General features: G+C 37.0%; 1 protein-coding gene across 3 annotated transcripts in view; it reads left to right on the top strand.

Annotated features, from left to right (window-relative positions):
- Positions 1–24525, top strand: part of GPCPD1 (glycerophosphocholine phosphodiesterase 1) — a 55568-nt gene that overhangs the window by 581 nt on the left and 30462 nt on the right. Inside the window, exons 2-7 of one of the 3 annotated variants that reach the window (XM_021078049.1) lie at positions 5404–5480; positions 8837–8933; positions 12022–12106; positions 18267–18342; positions 20109–20150; positions 21644–21767. In XM_021078049.1, the coding sequence (XP_020933708.1) occupies positions 5432–5480; positions 8837–8933; positions 12022–12106; positions 18267–18342; positions 20109–20150; positions 21644–21767 (473 nt within the window). In that variant the 5' untranslated portion in view covers positions 5404–5431. The remainder of the gene's footprint in view (positions 1–5403; positions 5481–8836; positions 8934–12021; positions 12107–18266; positions 18343–20108; positions 20151–21643; positions 21768–24525) is intronic. The other 2 variants (XM_021078050.1, XR_002340071.1) reach the window with 2 other exon arrangements.

Below are 24525 nucleotides of genomic sequence, written 5' to 3'. Positions count from 1 at the left end.
CCCCTAGCAGCATACCCTTCGCCCACCACCACTCTCAGGTTTTATCGCTAAGTAATTCATAGTGTTTTGACAACTGCTTATTTTCTGAAATTGCTTAGTCTTGGGCATGCTTGTGTAATTCAGTCATTCCAAGAAACCGAAATGCCTTACTCTCTTAGGAAAAGGTTCCAGGAATAGACATCAGTGCCCTTGAAATAATTTTAAGACAGCTGCCCCTTCTCCTAAAGCTCTACTTTTTCCAAAGCTCTTTAAATGACCCTGATGACTTCTGGAAAAAAGCCTCCAACGTTTCGATGCTTCATCAGCCCCCTTTTACCCAACTGTTCGTTTCCAAAGGAAATCGGTCATGAATTTAGTCTCGAATTGTAAAGAAATCTTTCACCTTGAGCCAGCTGTCTAGTCTGATGTAACACTTAGAGGAACTGATAGAACCAAGCAGGATGTTTGGACTTGATGTTTTTTTCATACTCTTTTTCAGCCCTTCCTATTTCTGTGCAGTTCCTATTCATTAACCTTTCACCTTACTCCTTCTTGTTACATTTCTGACAGTTAAGACTTAGCTAAGAAACAAATACAAGCTATCAGTCCTTTTCCAACTGGTAACATTCTAGATACAAATAACACAAGATAAACAGGTAAAACTGCAAATGGCTCAGATGGTTCTGGGCTTAACCAGGGAGAACCAATGTTCTAGACCAGTAAGACTTAGAAAAGTTGGACTCAGAAATGACCACAAAAGAAATCTCAGTAGCAGAGTAAGTAAAATTTGATATGTTCAAAACGTAAGCTGATGAGTCAAAACTTTGTGTATAACTTAACCAGGAAAAGCATGTGAAATACATAAGAAAGTAATATCAAGATAAAATGAAAAGGAAAAAAAATGGGCTAAGTTTTATGGTATTGTTTACGAAAGTGATCAAAGAATTAAACTGGCTTAATGAAATCTCTAGAACTGCTTTCTTAATAAAAATCCATTCTCATGTATGCATGCATTTGACTAAAAGATTAGCCCAACGTATACTGGGGTCAGAATAGTCAGATCATAATGAGCATCCAACCAGGATGCACAGAAACTAACTCAGGAAAATGTAAGCATTTCATGTATTTTTCTATAGCCAGTTATGAGAATCAGAACTGTTGGAGCCTAGGAAAGCACAAGGGGAACTGGAAGCAACTTTTTCCTTTTAAAAAAAATATGAAGGAAAACAAATGTGGGGGATTTTGACCAGAAGAAAAAAAAAAAAAAACACGTTTTAGATCAAAATATCTGTGACTTCAGTTTAACTCTGAACTAACCATGTACCTTTGTTGCTTAAATCTCCTTCTTGTTCCCCAGGCCAGCAAACCAGTGAAGGAATGTGTCAGGATGGTTTATTTGACAAAAAGAATAGAGTGAAACTTATTTTGTCGGGTAGTGTAAACCCTGAAATATTTTAAAAATGTGAATTAACATTGTCATTTTGCCAGTTACTCGAGTCTTTTAGAAAAGTGTTAAAGTAGTATTAAATGCTACTCAAAGTCTCAGGTATGAGTGTTGTTGAAAGATTACCTTGAAAAAGTACAAAATGGAGGTTATGTTTAAAAACAAATCCAGGAGTTGCTGTCAAGGCTCAGCGGTAGTCAGCAGCTAACCAACCTGACTAGCATCCAGGAGGACGCAGGTTTGATCCCTGGCCTTGCTCAGTGGGTTAAGGATCTGTTGTGGCGGGTGCGGCCCTAAATGACAAAAAGAGACCCAAAACCCCCCCCACAAAAACCTGTCTCAGGAAGCATAGTTTACATGTGAGGTTAGAGGTGAATGGTTAAATTACATATGTAGACAGCTTATGTCTGTAAAAATGGCTAGCATTTTTCGTCTTATTTCTTGTTTATGTGTATATAGAAGACTCCCCCCCTCCGCCGCCCCTTCCCCCCCCCCGCCCCCGTCCAAGTTGAGATTTTTTTTTTTTTTTTTTTTTTTTTTTTTTGCTGGTTTGGAAGAAGAAGAAGTGGTGGTGGTGGTTGTGTAAATTTTTCATTCCACACCAGAACAGTATTTTACTTTGATGGTACTAGGGTGCCAAAATTGTACGCTTCAGTCTTGCACCAGAATCTTGGCCTCTGTCCACGATCAAGTAAACTGCTGTAGGAGCAGCTCTACAGGCTCTTTTCTGACAGAGCAATAAGTTTGGGCTGGAGGGGAAGGAATGGAAATTAAACAGATTATATAACTTTTGGCAATCCAAGTGGAAGATGATTCTTTGTTAACTTCTGAGGGTTTTTTTTGGGGGGGGAGTAGTTTAGTGCTTGTGCGTGTAGCTTTGTATAGGACATATAACTACAGCTGTTTCCAGCCAAGTTCCTATACCTACTCTTACAAGCAACGTTAAAAATGAGAGGCTCAAGTTTCCTCTTGTAGTGCAGCAGAATCTGACTGGTATCCATGAGGACAGTGTTCAATCCCCAGCCTCACTCAGTGGGTCAGGGAACCAGCGTTGCTGTGAGCTGTGATGTAGGTTGCAGACCAGCTCGGATCCTGTGTTGCTGTAGCTGTGGTGTAGGCTGGCAGCTGCAGCTCTGATTCAACCCCTAGTCTGGAAACTTCTGTTTCAGGTACAACCTGAATGAGAAAAAGAAAATTAAAAAAGTGAGAGGTTCAAATTTAATCAATTGATTTCCCCTTCAGTAAATGAATGTTTTTCATTTAACACTGTAGATATTTAGAGAAATAATTACATCTGATTTCCTTAAAATTGGTTAAAATAGCTACTTAAAGTTGACTAGTAAGTACCAGCTTTGTAATTATGTAGTTGAGATTGTCCTTAGTTAACTGGCAGTAAACACTAGGTGAAAGTACAAGTTATACATTGAGATTGAGGTTGGTTATTTAGCAGTTTGCTGGATGATGGAGTTTTTTGATATGTCTCAAAATTAATTGAGTAACTTAAGCCAAGCTTTTTTGCTAGCCTTAAAGTTTCTTGATGTGAGATAGATAAATGGAGATTGCAGTGCTTCATTGAATCATCTATTAGAAAAGGAAATATTCCTACTCATAGAGTTACGGTCAGATTTGTATCAGATGTCATGTTAAAAGACAACTATTAAGATATTTAGATCGTGATAGGTTAATGGGGCAGTAATAGTCTAGAGCTAATTTTAGACTTAGAACATTCTTCAGCAGTGCTAGAACTGGATGTATATGCTTTAAATAGATCATGTTTACTCTTAGACACTGAAAGTAAATTAAGGTATCTATTTTGATCGAGGACAGGTTTTTCTGCAGTGTGAAGTCTTGCTTTTTTTTTTCTTTTTTCCTTTTTATAGCCACCCTTGCAGCACATGGAAGTTTCTGGGCCAGGGATTGAATTGGAGCTGCAGCTGCTGGCCTGCCCCACAGCCAATGCAACACTGGATCTGAGCTGCAGTTGCCTGATGTTTAACCCACTGAGTGAGGCCAGGGGTTGAACCCACATCCTCAGAGACAAACCACTGAGCCACAATAGGACCTCCTTGGAGTCTTGGGTTTTCTAACTGAATTGGTAGAGTTGCCAAATAGGGAATTCTTTATCCAAGTGACATGAAACCACATTGGCTGGTGGTCTTGGTTAGTAAATATATTTATAGATCTACATTTCATAATTGGTCTAGGTGGGGTGATACATAGTTTGAACCTAACATTGGTTTTGGACTCTTTTTGCTTTTGCTTTTTAGGGCCGAACCCATGACTTACGGAAGTTCCCAGGTTAGGGGTCGAATTGGAGCTACAGTTGCCAGCCTACACCACAGCCACATCAACACAGGATCCGAAACATGTCTGCCACCGACACCATAGCTCATGGCAATGCTGGATCTTTAACACACTGAGCAAGGCCAGGGATCAAACCCACATCCTCTTGGATACAAGTCCGGTTCGTTACCACTGAGCCACATTGGGAACTCCAGGAATATGAGGAATATTCTAATTGACATAAAATGTATTGTTGGGAGGCAATTGAGAAACCAAAATATAAGCAGGAAACATTTTTACTGAATGTTAAACTTAGACACGTATGTAAGATCTTGGTAATAGATTGCAGAGTTGAGAACTCTAAATTCAACTCTGCAGAACTAGAATAATAATGATCCTATGATTAATGAAAAAAACACTTGAAAAGGTTTTGCTTTTTGTTTTTGTTTCAAGCAGTCAGGTCACTTAGAAGCTGATTCTCAAACTTGTTGTAGAATGTAACTAGTTTGTTATGAAAGTTTTTTTTTTTTTTTTAAACACATACTTTTTTTTTTTTTTTTTCCTTTTTAGGGCTGCACCTGTGGCATACGGAGGTTCCCAGGCTAGGGGGTCCAATCAGAGCTATAGCTCTGGCCTACACCACAGCTACAGCAATGTGGGATCCGAGCCATGTCTGTGACCTACACCACAGCTCATGGCAACACCAGATCCTTAACCCACTGATCCAAGCCAGGGATTGAACCTGCAACCTCATGGTTCCTAGTCGGATTCGTTTCCGCTGTGCCATAACGGGAACTCCTACATACACATTCTTTTTCCTTATCCTCCATCATGCCCCATCGCAAGTGACTAGATAAAGTTCCCAATGCTATACAGCAGGATCTCATTACTTATCCTTTCCAAATGCAAAAGTTTTGCATTTATTAACCCCAGATTCCTAGTCCATCTCACTCTTCCCCCATGTTACTTAAGTTCTTTGATTGTTTCCTTGTTATTAAAATTGGGAACTTCTTAACATAGAAATCATGGAGTTCCCGTTGTGGCACAGCAGAAACAAATCCGACTAGTAACCATGAGGTTGAGTGTTCGATCCCTGGCCTTGTTCAATGGCGTAAGGGTCCTGCATTGCAGTGAGCTGTGGTGTAGGTAGCAAACAAGGCTGGGATCCTGTGTTGCTGTGGCTGTGCCATAGGGCTGGCAGCTGCAGCTCCAATCTGACCCCTAGCCTGGAAACCTCCATATGCCACGGGTGCAGCCCTAAAAAGCAAAATAAATACATAAATAAATAATAAAATAGAAATTCTTTCTTGAGGCAAGCTTTCTGTCTGTAGTTGTTTTTTAGTTTTGTTTTCTCTTTACTATAAACATGAGCCTGGTCAGGAATGATAATAAGCAGAACAGCTGCTTATTAGAAAATAAAGTATGTGACAAGATAATACTGAGTACTTAAATAAGTTAGGACACATCTGTTTTGCAGTTTTTCTGGTCTGTACACTCTGTAGGTTTGTAACACTAGGCCCTAAAACTTTCTAGGTACTTCCTAAATAATTTAGTCTGTGTAAGTTAGGCTCTGAAGTTTTTCGGTCACACTTGAGATTCAGTTTTGTTTTTGTGCTTTTTAACTTGTTTCTTGGTGGTAGCCATCTAGAGCTGATATTCTCAGATACTAATAAATGACATCTTCTTTTTCTTCCTAGCAGGACATCCTAAAATAAAACCATCAGAATGACACCTTCTCAGGTTACCTTTGAAATAAGAGGAACTCTTTTACCAGGTATTGTAAAGCTTTACTTTAAATCTTTTTTAAAATTAAATGAGCATTTTAATTATCTGGAGTATCTTAAATATGGAGTTGTTACCAGAGTGGGCATAATTTTTAGTTGAAACGTCTTTAGGGCATACCTGTTTTTGGAGCATAATAAACTCAAGAAAAAAAACTACCTTCCCAATAGTAATTGTCTTATTCTTACATTTTCCAGCTGTTCATTTAATTTTGCACAGGACAAAGATAATTCAGCTATGATTTTTAAGTAGCATGAAAATGAGGAGAATTTTTCTAGTGTGAGATATTGATGAAATATTTGGCTAAATTTGTTCCCTATTTGTAAATATATATATTTTACACTTCATTGTATTTGTTGCTGTTTACTAAAGCATGTGAAATAATTTTAGTGTAAGATAGCATGTCAAAACAATGTCATACCTGGGTTGTATACTTCCTTGTTTCATATACTTGGCTATATTGGCCAGTTCCTCAAATCTGTTGCATTCGTCTCTTCCTTTGGGACTCTCAAATCATTTCCGTTGCCTAGGTGTGTGTCCTGCCCCCTTACTCCTTACCCCAGCGGCCCACATTCAACTAGGTTAAGGCCCTTGTGAAATTAAAGGTTCCAGGAATTTTTTTACGGTACCTCTTACTGATTTTATGAAATTACTTGAGTAATTTTGCTTGTGGACAGATTGTAAGCTCTATGACTTTGTCTTCTTCAGTGCCTAGCTCAAAGCAGGGGTAAAAATGTGTTCAGAGAATGAATGAGTGATGCATTCTATATATCTAGCATCTTTGATCAAACAGCCATCACATCACTTTGTTGGTGTGTGTTTGTCCAAGTTGAGATTCTTAGCCAAGATGATCTCGTATAGCTCTACCTCTGGATAAGATTCTACAAGTTGAAGATTGTTGGTCATTTGCTGGAGTAGGCTCTCTTGGGTCAAGTACGGACTTCTTATCCAGTGTGTAGCCATCTCTGTGGAGAGAAAACTGCAGACCTATATTGTACTTTTTGTACGGAGGCAATTTGTTTTTTGTTTTTTATTTTTGGCTATACCCGTAGCATGTGGAGGTTCTTGGGCCAGGGATTAAAACTGAACCACAACAGTGACAATGCCAGATCCTTTATCTACTGAGCCACCAGGGAACTCCTATGTATAGGTACTTTAAGCTAGAAGGAGCTGGCCATGTCAGGCAAATGAACTGACCATAGAATTAGTCACAGAAGGGTCAGCTTGACAAAGTGAATGAAACCCCTCAAAGAATAGAATGAAGGTAGTGATGGAGGTAAATGTAACTGAAACTATAGGTGGGAAGGAAAGGAGATGGGGGTGAATGTGAAGTGGGGTGTTGGGGGTAGACTCCCCTCCCCCAAATCTCATCACCTTAATTTCCTCATCGAAGTAAGAAGGAAGTGTTCCCTACTGAAAGTGGAGAGTGCAGAGATGAGTGGAGTTAGAGGAAACAAGTAAAATGAGTATATGAGTGTGTTGTTTGCAAATTCTTTTAGTTAGCATTCAAGTCTTTGTAATCTTTATAAATGAAAGTCAGTTGGGAGTCACTGGTTGGCCTTGTCACTGCTATGGCAAAGGTTCAGTCCCTGGCCTGTGGACATGGCCAAAAAAGAGAAGCCAGTTAAAGAGGTATGTTTGTTCTAGTAAAAAAGTTTCCTTTTTTTTTTCTCTCACAGAGAGACATTAACATTGCAGAAGGAAATTGGTAAAATGCAGGAGCACTTACAGGAGGAAAGTAACCATTGATTGTCCAGGTTTCACTTTTTCCATGTAGGTAGGATATGTATATATATATTCTTTCCAGAGCAGAGAGTAGCTGTTGTTTTGTGGGGGATAAGAAGTAACTGACTCCATAAAAAGTTTAATGAGACTCTCCTTCATAGAGGAAGTACAACAGTGATTTTATAATAATCTGTACTTTGAGCTAGGAGCCATTGCATATGCAGTACATGTGCACAGCAGCATATATGATCTTGGTAATAAATATTTGTGCCCTGTATTTACCAACAGTGCTTATCTTTTCTTTTTTCTTTTTTAATCAGAAAAGGTAGCAACAACCTAAGTTAATTGCGGGAAACATCTAGTTACTTTAAAGGATTGGTGAAAATGAAATCTTCGTACATAACCGCCATTAGCTTTTACAGACATGCATTTAACTCCTTGCAAGTTCCTGAGTAACTACCACACTTGTGATTGTAGTTAAGTGTTAGACAGTCTGGGCATAGAAAATGCTCATGCAGGTGGCTAAAACCAACTGTAAGTCTCCTTTTACTAGAATAGTGCCTAAAGCTTTGAAGTCGAGCTACTCTTAGAGTGTGGAGGAGTGCTTGTCTTGAATTCTGTTCATTTGGGTTCAATTCAGTGTCTTTTTCTTTATCAATTTTAATTGTAGCAATTCGGGATGTGTTTATATATAAATTAAAAACTACATACTTATATTCAAGAAGTTATAGACTGCTAAATATATGAAATTTATTTTTATTTTTTTGTCTATTTAAGGCAACATCCTGCAGCATATGGAGCTTCCCAAGCTCGGGGTCCAGTCAGCTGTAGCTGTCGGCCTACACCAGAGCCACAGAAATGTGGGATTCAGGCCATGTCTGTGACCTACACCACAGCTCACGGCAGCACCAGATCTTTAACCCACTGAGCAAGGCCAGGGATCGAACCTGCGTCCTCATGGATGCCAGTCAGGTTCGTTAACTGCTGAGCCACGATGGGGACTCCTAATATATGAAATTTAGTCAATATAAGTGATAGCTGTATGTTGGTTTTCTGTTGAATAGAAGTCATAAGTGAAGTATGGATAGTCTTTAGTAAGGAATATTATGTTTTTCACTGCATAAATCTTTGTTTTGAAGATTTTTGTTGTCATTACATTGCTCCTGTTCCATAGATAATTTTCTTCATCTTTAGTTTGTTAATACTTACTATTTAGGGCTTCCTAGAAAATATCAATTACTGTTTCTCTAGTATACTTAACATGCATTTACTGTTTATCCCTTTATATTGGAAGCTGTCTCAGTGGCAGGACTGTGTTTTGATCACTTTGTCTTCTTGGTGCTCTTTGTTGGCTCACTAGGTAGTTGTACAATAAGAAGAGTCTGTCCCTGTTCATCCTTCCTTTCCTCTGCCTTTGGTTCTATACAGGTGGGTCAAGTAAATTACATAAGTGCTCATGTGGTAGCTGAGTCCACATGCATTTCTAGAATGAGGCTCTTCCATCTCTGCTACCCTGGGACTCTGCATCTGGTTGAACTAGTGCAACCGAGTGCTCTTTCATTCCTGAAACTAAAATTTGAGACATTCTTATTTAGTGCACTTTAACTGGTTGTGTTTCATTAGGAGAGGTTTTTGCAATATGCGGAAGCTGTGATGCTTTGGGAAATTGGAATCCTCAAAATGCTGTGGCTCTTCTTCCAGAGAATGAGACAGGTGAAAGGTAAGCATGGACATGTAAGATTACAGAATGATTGTGACATTCAGATTATAAACCTGGGGGTTTCTGAGATACTTGGGTATTTTTCTTTAATTTTTATTAGAGTTATCACACATGCATAATTGAAGAGTGAAATCGTTTTACAAAGTTTGCTGTGAAAAAAAAAAAATTCCTGTTTTTCAATTTCCAACTTTCAAATAGTCATTTTCACCTCTTGGCTATCAGCTGGTTATTTTGGTACTTACTACCATATTTCTAAATGTTGGTGTTTCTTATTTTAAAAAACTTTTTAAGGCATCTTTTGACTTCTCATTGCTTATCCCATTGAGCAGGGCCAGGGATCAAACCTGCCTGCTCCTGGAAACTAATTGGGTTTGTTATCACTGAACCATAATGGGAACTCCTCAGTGCATGTTCTTGATAAAAGATCTAATTTTTGCTTTAGCTTATGAAATAGTATTCTAGAGACATATATAATATTAAAAGTAGCAGAGAGTGGAACCCATACTTAGATATCTTAGCTAATATATTGAAATGAGCTCACTGACATTAAATACAGCACTGAAACTAGCTTGGATGTCTTAGTGCCTTGAAGTGGGGAAAGGATCATCTGAATCCCAGTTTCAGTTCTGCATTTAACTGATCTTTGACCTATCCCTAGCCACTAGGTAAAGGGGTTAGGATTTAATCAGTGATGTCAAGGAAGCGGTGGTTCTTACAACCTTTTTGAAGTCTTATGGTCTAGATGATAAAGGAGAGATGAGATTCTAAATAGTATACAAATACATTCCATGCTGCCAGGGAGAAATAGGAGATTAGGTGATTTTAGATAGTTTAATCCATGAGTTCCTATTTGGTTCAGGGGTAACAAACCCAACAAATATCCCTGAGGGTGCAGATTCCACTGATCAGTGGGTTAAAGTTCCGGCATAGCTGTGAGCTGTGGTATAGGCTGGCAGCTATAGGTCAGATTTGACCCTTAGCGTCGGAGCTTTTATATGCCGCAGGTGTGGCCCTAAAAAGCAAACACATCTGCCACCTACATGTCTGCTCATGGCAATGCTGACTCCTTAAGCCACTGAATGAAGCCAGGGATCAAATCTGCATCCTCATGGATACTAGTCAGGTTCATTAACCACTGAGCCATGACGGAAACTCCCCGACACCTTTTTTAAAGCTTCCCAATAATTCTACTGTGCACTTCTGGGGCTAGTTTCACATATTCTGGCAGATTGTTTTATGGATGAAATCATACTGGAAATTTGCCGTTTTTTGAAGCAGAGATGAGAAATAAATTTCACCTCAGAGTTGGTAGGCTCTGCTTGGAGCTTTGTGTTGATAAATGATCCCAAGGCTTATCAGGGTCAAGAAGTCGGGGCTCATGTGCCAAGCATTAGGCTATCCTTGCTTTACAGCAGTGCTTCTCAACCAAGCATATGTGCCCAGAGTTTATCAAGCTCCACATGACCAGGCTCCACCCCAGACTGGTGAAACCAGAGTCTCCCAAGGGTGGAGCCATGGCATATGTATTTTATTACTACCAGGTTAATCTTATTGTTGAGGCTAGGACCAGAGGTGACAGCTGGTTGTGGATATTTTGTTAGGAACCAGGATTGAGTCAGAGTGATAATAATGCCCTAAAGTCTGTCTTGGCAGAGCCAGGTGGGGAGCAGAGCTAGCCATCTGGTACCACGGAAGAACATTTGGAGTTGCTGTTTAGTCACTGAGCTCTTCATACTGAATTAATGTTTGGATAATGATCTGTGACATAGGCTCTCAAACTGAAGTGTTCATCATCAGTCACCTGGAGGCTTTAACAGTTATAGATTACTTGGGCCCTCCCCCAGAGTTTTTAATTCCATAGATCTAGTTGTGGTCTGAGAATTTGCATTTCTATCAAGCTCCCTGGTGATACTTGTGGTCCTGGGACCACACTTTGAACACCATTGGCCTATAATTTGAAGCTAAAAATAGGTTACGATCATGAATTACAGTGAATTCTTTCACTGTTGAGTCCAGGCTCTAAACCACTTAGCATTAGAATGTCTCAAAATTACATAGTTCAGAAGAAGACATACAGTTGAAACAAGTAAGATACAGATACCAATTGCTTGGCTAGGGGAATAGCCAGAATAAGGGACAGTTGGGAACATGGATTTAACTAAGTGGCCTTGGTGTCAAAGCTTCTCAGCAGCCCTGTAGCTTCCTAGCTAAGTGGGAATGAGAGGCGACAGAGATTTGCACTGCTGGCCTTTTGTTTGGAATGCCTCTAAGTCTCCCCCCAACTTTTTTTTGGGGGGAGTCTTTTTAGGGCTGCTCCTGCAGCATACGGAGGTTCCCAGGCTAGGGTTCTAATTGGAGCTACAGCTGCTGTCCTACGCCAGAGCCATAGCAATGCCAGATCCGAGCCACGTCTGTGACCTACACCACAGATCATGACAAAGCCGGATCCTTAACCCACTGATTGAGGCCAGGAATCGAACCCACAACCTCATGGTTCCTAGTTGGATTCATTTCTGCCACGCCAAAATAGGAACTCCCTTCCCCCTTTATTTTAGAGCCGCACTCTCAGCACACAGAAGTTCTTGGCTAGGGGTTGAATTGGAGCAGTAGCTGCCGGCCTATACCACGGCTCATGGCAATGCCAGATTCCCCACCCACTGAGCGAGGCCAGAGATAGAACCCGCATCCTCATGGATACTAGTCAGATTCGTTTCTGCTTCACCAGAATGGGAATTCCACTTCTGGCACTTTGTGTGAATAGTTCATCATTTAAGTTTCAGCTCAGATAGCCCTTCCTTTTTGGGGCCTACCTCTAAAACTTGTTGTCACCTCAGGAAGGTCAGCTCGCCCTTCCTATCCATGCTTTTTGCTTGTTTGTCTACCCACATAAGCAAGTGATCTCCCTGAAGACGGGGCTTTTCTATCACTGGGTTCCCTGTGCCTGCTTAGGCCTGGAGTAAGATTTTATGTAGAAGTCAGTAAATAGTATTGGTGACAGACCTCACTGGAGGGATTTTGTGAATTCTGAAGTCTTTATGCTTTTTAGTTTGATACTGATGTGCTGCTTTAATTCTTTGTTTTCTTACAGCATGTTATGGAAAGCAACCATTGTACTCAGTAGAGGAGTATCAGTTCAGTATCGCTACTTCAAAGGGTGCTTTTTAGAACCAAAGGTATGTTTTCTTTATCTCATTTCCAGTTTCTTTAGAAGACTTTTAACTTCTTCAAAAGCAACTAACATAAATTTGGAAATTTTAAAAGTAAAATGAGTTTGTTTTGATCAAATAAAGAACTCTAGATTAATAACATTTTAGTACCAAAAAGCAAGAAAATAGCCACTTCAGAGGCAGACAATGTCTGCAGTGGAATTTTTAAAAGACTAATAGTAAGTATGTTTGTTCTGCAATATTCTTATCATGAAGTTGGTTTTAATGACAAATGTTCTTGATAGGTATACATTTTATGTAACTTTTGTAAACTAGTTAGTAACCAGTAGTAAGGGTTTTTCTTTCTGTTTCATTTTAAAATTCTTCTGTGGTATAAATACATTTAAAGGAGTATATAGCCAGCTTTAAGCGAGTAGTTATTCTAAAAATTATTTCATAGCCACCATCTCTTAGTGGCTGCATTGTAATAGCTATCAAAACTGAAGTCATTCCTTTTAGATTTTTCAATGGTAGTGTTGATAGACCAGGATCTTTTCTGAAGGCCTTTGGAGTATCTATTATATAAATCTAAATCTGCTTGCTCACAATGATTTTATTATTTTGGGACTGTTTTCATATTTAGAAAAGAAAGTAAGTTGATTCTTTCTTATTTTAAAGATACTTATTTGCTGAAAGGATTCTTTTCCTTCAGATTTTACCATTGAGCACACTTTGGGCTGCATGTGAACAAGGGTTAGGCAGGAGTCTAAGAAACAAAACATGGATTAGATCTTTTTAAAAATTATTATTTCTCTTTGGGATCCTTGAATACTTGTTACTTGTAAAAAAAAAAAAAAAATGCAAGCAGCCACTATTATCTCAGTCTCTTAGCCACCGTTATAAAAAAGGAAAAAACTGACAAACCCAGTTCAGCTGTCTTTTGCACCTATTACGTTTCTTATTCCAAGAATATATTGTCAATACTCAGTAATTAAAATTAAATTACATTATGGTTAATCATTGTGTTGGCTTATCTTGACAATAGTCTCACTTCAGTGACTTAAGATCATTTATTTGGCACAGGGGTTGTGCATTATGAATAGTGTATACAGTGAATAATTATGCATAAATATGTACAGCATAGCACTCATGGCTTTGAAAGTATATTTGAGGATCTTGGTATGTGAAATTTGCAACATGAAATTAACTAAATTTTACTTAAGGGGGCATTGAGACAAAAAAAAAGTCATAATTGATCCTTTGGGCATAGTTTCCTAAAGTAAGACTATTGTCAACACAGGTCAAATTAAGCCAACCTATAGTATTTTCTCTCTTCATTGAAAATGTAACCAAAAGCAGCAAATCAGTCCAAAATGCCTTTTTCAAAAAATTGGCAAGAAGTCTGCTTACAGTAAAAAACAAGTTTTTCCCCTTGTAATACTTGCAAAAGTTTACAGTATATGTTGGTGAGTGTGTTTCTTTAAGTAGGTGCTCTGTATCGTGTACACATGTACCGTGTGATGCAGGGGCTGCCATGGTAAGTATGTTTTTCATGGAATAGAGTGAATAGCCACATAAAATCCCATGCATATGGCTAGAGGGTTTTTTCCCCCCACATGCCAGCTTAAAGTGAAAGTTGGTGGCGCTTTTAAAATGAAACATAGATTTCAGTAGAAATAATTAGAAACTGTCTCACCTATGCACTATCAAATGATAGCCCCAAGGGAGCTTGAATCATGAAATAATGTAAATTATTGGAGTATGTATTTTATGAATACAAAGAATGGTTGGAAAGCAAAACAATTATGAAAGCATTGAAAAACGGAAATAAATAATAAGATTAGTTTTACTGGGTCAAATATTTTACGTAGTCTTCTAAGCAGGTGTGGAACCTAAGCTGAAAATCTTGTGATCTGGTCACTTGACCTTCAACATTCAGCTTTCTCATCTATAAAATGAAGAATTTGAAATACAGATTTCTTAGGTCCCTTCCATCTAGTCATATTTTTTTCTTGTATAATCTGCTCTTTCTGGGATTTTCCTTTTAATATAGAAGTTCAGAGTCTTGTCATTTTTCTCAATTATTCACAGGTATATATCCTCACACTTTGTAGGGTTAGAATAAGTATATGTTGAATTAAGTGACAATAGAATATGTTGAATTGTGACAAATATTATCTTATTTAAACATAGCAAACAAAGGTAGTAGATATTCCTGAAATGAAAACATTACTGTGACTCTGCAGATAACCCATTAATTTCACATCTTCACCAATGATAATTTTTGAATTAACATGTAATTTAAACACCCCTTTTTATTTGTGGCTGGAGTTAGGAGTTGTTGAGATGTTAGCCAATTTTTAATTATGTCATCTTTGAAATTTTTTCCTTCATTTCAGTGAAGTAGCTCTTTATTTTTCAGTAACATCTGCTTTTAATTTTTATAGATGTTAACGTTCACCCATAGATTCATTACAAACTCTTCCTTTGTTCTTAATCTCCCTTGGTTTTTGTTTAAATCCTTTAACAAAAGAATCAGTCATCTGTGATAGGCAAACAGTTGTTTATTTTCAAAATAGCCTGGCTTGTCATTTTTGTATAATGGCTTCTTATTATAATAAAATTCTTCTGTATGCTGAATACCCTTAGCTTCGAATTTGAACTGTCTTAGAGATGTATGTTGGCCTGTTCTTCTTTGACTTACTCATTCCTAGGTGACCTTTTTCTTACTAGTCTTATTAAATAGTGATTTTTTTTTGCTTTTTAGGGCTGCACCTGCAGCATATGGAGGTTTCCAGGCTAGGGGTCGAACTGGAGCTGTAGCTGCTGGCTTACACCACAGCCACAGCAATGCCAGATCCAAGCCATGTCTGCAACCTACACCACAGCTCATGGCAACACCGGATCCCTAACCCACTGAGTGAAAGCCAGGGATCGAACCCACAACATCATGATTCCTAGTCAGATTCATTTCCGCTGTGCCACGACAGGAACTCCCTAAAAATAGTGATTTTTTTAAAAATAAATGTGGGTCTGACTGTTGCCATCAAAGATACAAATTCTTCAGAACCCCTTTCACATGCATTTTTTTTTCACTTTTTCAAATTTGTATAAAAAAGCAGTGAACATTTTAAGGTTTTTATTTACAGTTTTTATGATATTTGAAAGCAGTGATACTACAAGAGAAATAATTTTGATTGGTAGTTTATTAAAAATGAAAACCCCAGTCTACACTTTATACCATCTTATTTCTTTCTCTCAGTGCTGGATGTAACTGAGTGATGTCAATAACTGTTTAAGAAAGCTGTCATTATGACCTTCAAGTAGTCATAACAATTTTGGAAATTCATTGTATTTAAAATTTGGGTTCATTTGTCAGTATTATAATTTTTTGTGTACCAACCATGGATTTTTAGTGTAAATGCTAGTAGACACAGCTATGTATCATTTGTTGTGTTGACTCTTTGGACTGCTCCTCAAGATTCCATTTTGTTCAAACCTAATTAGTTTTATGCCATGATTAGTGGATTTGTTACTAAAACAGATAGGGGTGGAGTTTTAAAAATTACTACTAAAATATGTTGCCTCTAAATGTGTAATCCGCAGGGCTATTCTTACATGATTAAGTGTAGATAATACAGTCAACACTTTGTGAAATTCCTGACACATGAATTAAAAACAAAAAGTCTCTCCTACCCACTTTTAATCCCCACTGTTAGAGTTCCCTGGTGGCTCAACAGGTTAAGGATCCAGCAATGTTGTTGCAGTGGCTTGGGTCACTTGTGGTGGTACAGGTTTGATTCCTGGTCTCCTGGGAGCTTCTGCATGCTGCTGGTGGGGCCAAAAAAAATTTACTGTTGCGTTCATTGCACCCTTTTAGATAACTTTTGATTAGTAATTTTTTAAGACTGTGGATCTACACCTTTTTGTAGCAAAGAGGATTTCTTTTTTTTTCTTCTTTTTTTCTTTTTTGAGGCAGCTGCAGGGGACATGGGAGGGGCGGAAGAAGGGAATAGGTTATTTCTGGCTGCCCATTATGGCAGCCAGAATGCTTAAAGTCAAACAGTGTCTGGAAGATGTAGGATCAGACATTCCTTGTTTTTCAGTGTAATTCACCATATTTTGTTATAAGCAGTGTCACATTTTTAAAAACATTCTCACAATTTATTAGTCAACCCTTATAAAAAGGAGGTATTCAGCTAGAGAAAATGAGTATTTCCTGTATTATCTCAGGATTAAGGAATTGAATATCTAATGTAATTTTAGTTTTCGAACTTCAAATTTTGCAAGTTTTAAAAAAGATTTTAATATCTGGTTAAGTGGCTGAATTATCTCTTGTGTCTTAATTGCTTAATATGCTTAATTGGTTATATACTTAGCATTTGGCACATTATAAATAAAATCAATATTGAAATTCTATAAAATGTTAAAGATATTTACTACCATTTAAAGATGTAATATAGAGAGAAGCTTGTTATATTGTAGAGGTTTTTTTTTGTTTTTGTTTTTTTGTTTTGTTTTTTTTTTTTTTTGCTCTTTTAGGGTTGCGCCTGAGGCATATGGAAGTTCCCAGGCTAGGGGTCTAATCGGAGCTACAGCTGTCAGCCTATGACACAGCAATGCGGGATCTGAGCCGTGTCTGCAACCTATACCACAGCTCATGGCAACGCAGGATCCTTAACCCACTGAGAGAGTCCAGGGATCAAACCCGAATCCTTATGGATCCTGGTCGGGTTCGTTAACCGCTGAGCCACGAAGGGAACTCCTGTTGTAGACTTTTAAGAGTAAATATGCCTAGAAAAGGGTTTGAAGATTGTATGTGAAAATATTGACTGTAATTATCCCTAAGTAATATGATAATAGGTGATTTTTCTTTTTGCTCCTCTTTATTTTTTTTTTACTAAATTTCTTCAGAACACATTTAGAGAAGAAAAAAAGTAAAATATGTTGTCAGGTTATAGTTTGAAAATTTTTTTTTTGTCTTTTCTGGGGCCGCACCTGCAGCATATGGAGGTTCCCAGGCTAGGGGTCTAAATTGGAGCTACAGCTGCCAGCCTATGCCATAGCAACTCGGGATCTGAGCCGTGTCTGCAACCTACACCACAGCTCATGGCAACGCTGGATCCTTAACCCACTGAGCAAGGCCAGGGATCGAACCCAAAACCTCATGGTTCCTAGTTGGATTCGTTAACCACTGAGCCACAATGGGAACTCTTTGAAATTTTGTTTTTAAAATTGTATTTAGAGACTGAGTTTTGGCGCATAAGTTAAATTAGTCAATTTTTTTTGTTGTTGTTCCACTAATTAAAGAAAAATTAAGCATTTCATCCTGCAGTCCTTTCAGAATACACAGGGAATCTTTGTGGTAGTTTTTTCTTGCTTTTGAATCACTGCAGACATGATCAACAATACATAAAGTTTTATTTTCTTTTTTAGTAAGAGAACTTGATCACAGATGACAGTATTAGGTATTGTCACACTGTATGAATTGATAAATTTTAAGGTGTTAAAGAGTAAAACTGGATGTTCATTGCCCTTTAATCAGATTTGTTCTTGAGATTTGTCCATGCATGTGTCCTTAGGGCTTCCTGTGCTCTTTAGTAACACTAGTTACTATGATATGAGAAGCTGATATTCTTCCTGATTCCTACTTACAAGTTAAATATATGTAATGAAGTGCTTTATTATGCCTGCTTGTTCCTTGAGTAACTTATGATAATTGATCTTGAAGTATTTGTTCCTGCTATTTGTACTATCAGAGTTTAGGCTTTTTCTGAGCATTTGGATTCTTACTTAAGATGAGATAGTTTATCCAGTAATATCTCATTGACTGCCAGCATACCAAGCATAAAGTATATTTGGTGGTAACTTTAATTTAGGACAGAATACCAGTTAAAGATTAAGAAGGAGTATTGCAGGAAGATTTAAGAATGAATTTAAGATGGTTTTATGTACCAGTTCATCTCATTTTTCTTTGTTGACTGCCTCACCCTCATTTTCTTCCAGCACTCATTATGTTTTGTGACCTGGTACATTCCTGATTATTAGCATATAATATTGATATTTACAAGATGAATCTCTTGGTTTCATACTTAGTTTAAGACTTAGGCCACAGACATCTAATGGCATCATGGGTAGAAAATAAGATATAAGAAATTATTGCAGACGTTTAACTTTTAAATTGCAGACTATCGGTGGTCCATGTCAAGTCATAGTTCACAAGTGGGAGACTCATCTACAACCACGATCAATAACCCCTTTAGGTATGGGCATTAACTGCATCTGTTTGAGGCATATGCATAAAGTTACTAATATGCTGCAAAATGGCTTAGTGGGATTTAATATTTATTCTAAAGTTAAGGTCAATGCATAGTAGTACAAGTTTCACTTAGTGTACAGTTCTTAATTACCTTTCTTTATAAACTATTAGAAATGCTTGCCTTCTTATTTTTAATTTCTTGGGTTAGAGTTTATTGTGGAGTATATATTTCCATTTGGAGTAGTTACAAAATTTCAAAAAACAGCATTCTTCTTGACTGAGCATTTGTGGTGCTATTTGATTACTTGCTCAGAGAATGTAGAGAACATTTGAGGAAAGAATTAATCCAAAACAAAGATTCTTGCATTTTTAAACTTTGAATAATAATAGAATAAGTTATTTATGGGTTTTTTGAAACTAGTAAATACTTGAATAAAGCTGTATGAATGAATTCGAATTTCTTGGTTGTAGCAGACATTTTCCCCCTAATACTCTACTGACTCTATTAAAGTTGCTATTCAGATAGGTTTTTGTTTGTTTAAACTTTGTTTTCTTGTGCCTAAAAATGGCATTCTCTTCATACAAGTATTTTTGAATTTCGTTTTCCGTACTGAGATTAAAATTTGAAGTTCATTTCACATGCATTAAATTAACCACTTGGTTTCATCTATAAATTGACTTTTAGTTTCTAGAGAAAATTAGAGTTTAAAGATAATAAATGGCTTGCTAGTTACCAGCTTAGATTAGAATGTAATGAGAGATTCTGCTTTACCCTGTAGCTAGGACAAATCTCATTTAAACAGATATCTCATTCCATCCTCTTTATTGGATTTTCTTTTTATATATTTTAATACATTTTTTATAGTATATTTAAATTTTTTATGGTAGCATACTTTAGAATTGTAAGAGTCCCATACTGAGGCTGGAAATATTAGGAATTGAGTATTTTAAAAAAGTTGCATTTTGAATCATCTTGCAGTTAAGTAGGTTTTCTCATTTTGAGAAGTTGATTTTGCCTCTGGACTTTTTAATACATTTATTTTATACTTTCGGAAAAATATAATTTCTGAACTTGAGTTGTATGAAATCTACCAATCTTTATTGGGAAGTATTACACTTATTTTGACAAATATTTCAGACTTATGTTTACAGTAAACTGGGAAAGGAAGTGGCAGGGACGATAATTAGTATTTTACTCAGAGGGTGGGGCTTAACAGCTTTTCTTATTTAGTTGAAATTTCTGTTAGAAAGGAATGTGCCAGCACTTATTCTTTGGTAGTTCCTCACAGCTCTGTATATACAGGTAAGTTCATGCTGTTTGAAAAGCTTTTCGCTGGCTATAGAGAATAGTTGGGATTTGAGGAGCATTATATTTTAGATAAGTTCAGAATATGCACTATGTAAGAATAAGCATTTTAATTGTGCCAAGACATTTGGTTTGAAAAATCAACCAGGAGATATCCAGCAACCTGTCAGTCTCATGCATTGGTTGGTATAACGTTTGTCCCGGTGCCTCTCCGAGGAGTTTTTTTTCTTTTCCTTATAACATTGTGAATAATCACCATGAATGTAAGAACCGTTACTGTTTGATAGCCACCTTAAAAGGGATTTCTTTATTGAGGGCTACAATAAATATGCTTATTCATGTTGGGCTGCTTTTATATTTTAAATTAATTTCTAAAAAAGCCCTTAAGATGAGTGATTTCTCAATTGTTCATTCTGTATACATCATGGATTTTAACTAGGTTTTCTATTTTCCTTCAATTCTAGAAAATGAAATTATTATTGATGATGGACAATTTGGAATCCACAGTAAGTGAGATTGAGTTTTGAAAGACTTCATTTATATGGCTTAGATATTGCCTCACATTTCATTAGAAACAGCACAAGGAAAATACAACAGTATCAAAAATAGAGACTAGTTCTAAGAATGCTTTAAAATTTATCCTGTCAGGGAGTTCCCGTGGCCAGATGAAATGAATCTGACTGGGAGCCATGAGTTTGCGGTTTCAATACCTGGCCTCGCTCAGTGGGTTAAGGATCTGGCATTGCCATGAGCTGTGGTGTAGGCTGCAGATGCGGCTCAGATCTGGTGTTGCTGTGGTTCTGGTGTAGGCTGGCAGCAACAGTTCTGATTAGACCCCTAACCTGGTAACCTCCATATGCTCTGAGTGTGGCCCTAAAAAGACTAAATAAATAAGTAAATAAGTAAATAAATAAATACAATTTGTCCTATCAGGAGTTCTCTCTGTGGCAGAGTGGGTTAAGGATCTGGTGTTGTCACAGTTGTGGTGCTGGTTGCAGCTGGGGCTTGGATTCAGGCCCTGGCCCAGAAACTCCATGTGCCACAGATGTTGCAAAAATCAATCAATCAATCAATCAATCAATCAATTAATCCTTTTGGCTTTTATTTGGCTAGTGACTTCAGGTATATGAATTAATGTAATTTAAAAGTATTATATTTAATTAGTCTTAACTAGTATGTTTGAGAATGATATTAATGTTTCTAAAGATTTTTTTTAAGTCCTCTTGACAAGGAATTTAAATCATATGATTTATCTATGGCAGAATATAAATGGAGAGTATATTTATATACTCACAGTTTGGTTCTTAGCTCCTCATATCTCCACTCCCAGTGATAGTGGTATAGTTTTAGCTGAATATCTCATGTGAAGCTTTGGAAGTGTAATAGTGATCTGTAGTGCAACAGCTGCTAAGTTAGAAGCTGTCTTAGACTATGTGTTCTTTCTGAAATAGATTTGCAGTACTTCAATAGTGTATTCAATCAGAATGTTTTAGTTTACTTTAATTGTTAAAGTTTGGCTAATCGTTAACATTTATTCAGCTCCCTCCCATATAAAGTTTCCTTTTCTTTTTTTGGCTTTTTAGGGGCATACCTGTGGCACATGGAAGTTCCTAGGCTAGGTGTCAAATGGGTGCTGGAGCTGCCTGCCTATACCTCAGCCACAGCAACTTGGGATCTGAGCTGAGTCTGCAACCTACACCATAGCTCATGGCAACACCATATCCTTAACCCACTGAATGAGGCCAGGGATTGAACCTGCATCCTCATGGATGCTAGTCAAGTTTGTTATCACTGAGCCACAATGGGAACTCCAAAGGTTCCTTTTCAATGACAAATTTAAGACTGCTTGTATATTTACTTTGGAGAGAAATACCAGTGATAAATAACCTGAGTGTATTAAGATGTTAATGTGAACTAGAATTGTCAGTATATATTATACTTACTGGATTATTTTTTAAATGTGTATAATAATTACTGTTCTTCATATTTGCTCTGCCAGATGGTGTTGAGACTCTGGATTCTGGATGGCTGACGTGTCAGACTGAAATCAGATTACGTTTGCATTATTCTGAAAAACCTCCTGTTTCAATAACCAAGAAAAAATTTAAAAAATCTAGATTTAGGTATGACCATGTGTATTTCTTACTTAGGGCCATTTATTTTCACTAATGCTGTAAATTTATGATCATCTGGTTTTAGCCTTTAATAAGAAAATAACACACTTGTGGATAATGTCACATTTTCTAATAAGTACAGGATCTTATGAGAGTGACTTGCTTCCCTGCCTCACAATTGCTACAGTTAAATTACTTACGTTAGTCTTAATCTCCAAATTTAAAACCAGAAAATTGTTTTTTACTTAGATCAGTGATTTCCAAGCTTATGTATCTTTGTAGTTTCTACCATTTAATTTCTTATTTAAGCAACAAGTAGTTTGTTTAAAAATTGATATTACAGAAATTATTTTGTGCTAAATGAGATGAGGATAGTACCAACAGGGGAAAATGACTGTTGGAAATATCCTTCAGTGTCCTAAATTTGCCTATAGCTTGAAAACAAAAAACCTTTCCTTAACCATAGCAGTTTCAGATTGGTTTCATTTTAATCTTATATTAATTTAAGACATAAGTGTCAAGCTTTGTACAGATAGCTAAATAGTAAGTAATTTAATTTTTCTGTAATGTCATTTTGCTTATCTTTGAACTGATTTCTCAATGATCCAGGCAACCCTATCATTTTTTGTAACTTTCGGCTGAGAGCTCTTAAGTCTTATATGTAATGCAGCTTTTCCTGACAATGTCAGAGTTGAGTTGAAAGGGCCATTTTTAGTAACTGAAGTAATATACTCATTATCTTTATAATAAAATTCATAAATGATATTACAGTTTGTAAATACGTAAATGTTTTAACTGCCAAAATAGTATAGAATTTATTTATCACAATACGTAGGGAAAGGTTGGATAACAATTCACAGCCCTTTGCATTGGCTGTTCTAAGAGTGAATGAAGGAGTTTGGGTGTACTTTGTCTCTGCATTAGCTTTTCTAGGCCTCTGGTTTATTTTTGAAAAACAGAGGTAATTGAACCACATGATTGATCTACAAGATCAATTTGAACACAAAGATTCTCTAATCAGTTAATCATAAATAACTGAGTTATTTATATGTTAAGCAAATAAATTGTTCTCTCATGGGTCAGTGGGTTAAGGTTCTTGATTGTCACTGCAGCAGCTTGGGTTGCTGCTGTGGCATGGGTTTGAACCTGGCCCAGGATGGTATGGCCAAAAAAATAAATAAATAAATAAATAACATTGTTTAAAAAAATATCACTGTATCATATTAGCATAAGACCTTGAAATGAAGATAACAGTAGAATATAAAGCCTTGGATTGTTGGGCTTATTAGATTTTTTTTCCTTGACTATAATTAAGAAATTAATAGAAGATTAATGGTTGGGGTTCTGATTGGATTGCAAATGCATACTGAGTCCTATACTGTTGTTTATGTAGAAAGAGTGTATGCATTATTACGCTGCTTAGGCTTAAATTGGAATATTTTTGTATAACCATGCTTGGATGAGCTCTACAAATTAACTGCTTCCTATTGAAATGATTATATATAGCTAGAAATTCATGTTTTTTGACCATCTTTTTTTCCCCAAAATTCATATCAGTGATGGATTACACCTATAACATAAGTTATCTATAAGGATTATCAGGACTTTTAAACTTAGCAACAGTGTACTAATAAACAGCAATTAATTTGAATTTTCTTTAAGAAATGTTTTTTGTTGATTTACAGTGTTGTATTAGTTTCAGTGTACAGCAAAATTAGCTATATATATGTGTGTGTGTGTATATATATACACACACACACACACACACACATATATCCTATTTTGTTCAGATTATTTTCCCAAGTTGTTACTAAATATCAATATAGTTCCCTGGGCTATACAGTAAGTCACTGTTGTTTATCTATTTTATATATAGTAGTATGTTTATGTTAATTTCACACTCCTAATTTATCCCCCTCCCCCTTCCCCTTTGGTAACCATAAATTTGTTTTCTGTGACTGTGGGTCTATTTCTATTTTGTATATAAGTTCATTTGTATCTTTTAAAGATTCCACATAGCAATATCATATAATTTGTTTTTATTATTTCATTCTTTTTTATGTCTGAGTAATACTCCATTGTATAAATATGCCACATCTTTATCCATTCTTCTGTTGATGGACATTTATTTTAGGTTGCTTTCATGTCTGGGCTGTTGTAAATAGTTAGCGGTTTGCATTTTATTTTATTTCACTTATTTTTTAGTTTTTTAATTTTTTAATCGCCTCACCCAGGGCATGTGCAAGTTCCCAGGCCAGGGAACTTCCCATATTGTAGCTGCAGCAATGCGCAATCTTTTAACCTACTAAGCTGGATCTGGGATTGAACCCATGCCTCTGCAGTGAACTGAGCAGCTTCGTCAGATTCTTTTTTGTTTGTTTGTTTGCTTTTTTCTTTTTGCGGCCATGCCTGTGGCATATGGAAGTTCCCAGGCAGCTGCTAGCCTACGCCACAGCCACTGCAGTGTAGAATCCAAGCCACATCTGTGACCTACCCCCTGCTGCCGTCAGCGCTGGATTCTTAACCCACTGAACAAGGCGAGGGATCGAACCCACATCCTCATGGATACTAGTCGAGTTCTAAACCCACTGAGGCACAGCAGGAACTCCAAATCTGTTTACATTTCAACTGGTGCAAGAAGTATTCTAGAATTTAGTTGACTTTTTGTTTTTGCTTTTTTGCTTTTTAGGGCCACACCCATGGCATATGGAGGTTCCCAGGCTAGGGATCTAATCAGCACTTCAGCTGCTGGCCTACGCCACAGCCA

Source organism: Sus scrofa, chromosome 17 (assembly GCF_000003025.6).
Source record: "Sus scrofa isolate TJ Tabasco breed Duroc chromosome 17, Sscrofa11.1, whole genome shotgun sequence".
In the NCBI taxonomy this organism is placed as follows: domain Eukaryota; kingdom Metazoa; phylum Chordata; class Mammalia; order Artiodactyla; family Suidae; genus Sus; species Sus scrofa.
The sequence above is the reverse complement of the archived record's forward strand: the minus strand, read 5'-3'. Positions and strand labels throughout refer to the sequence as shown.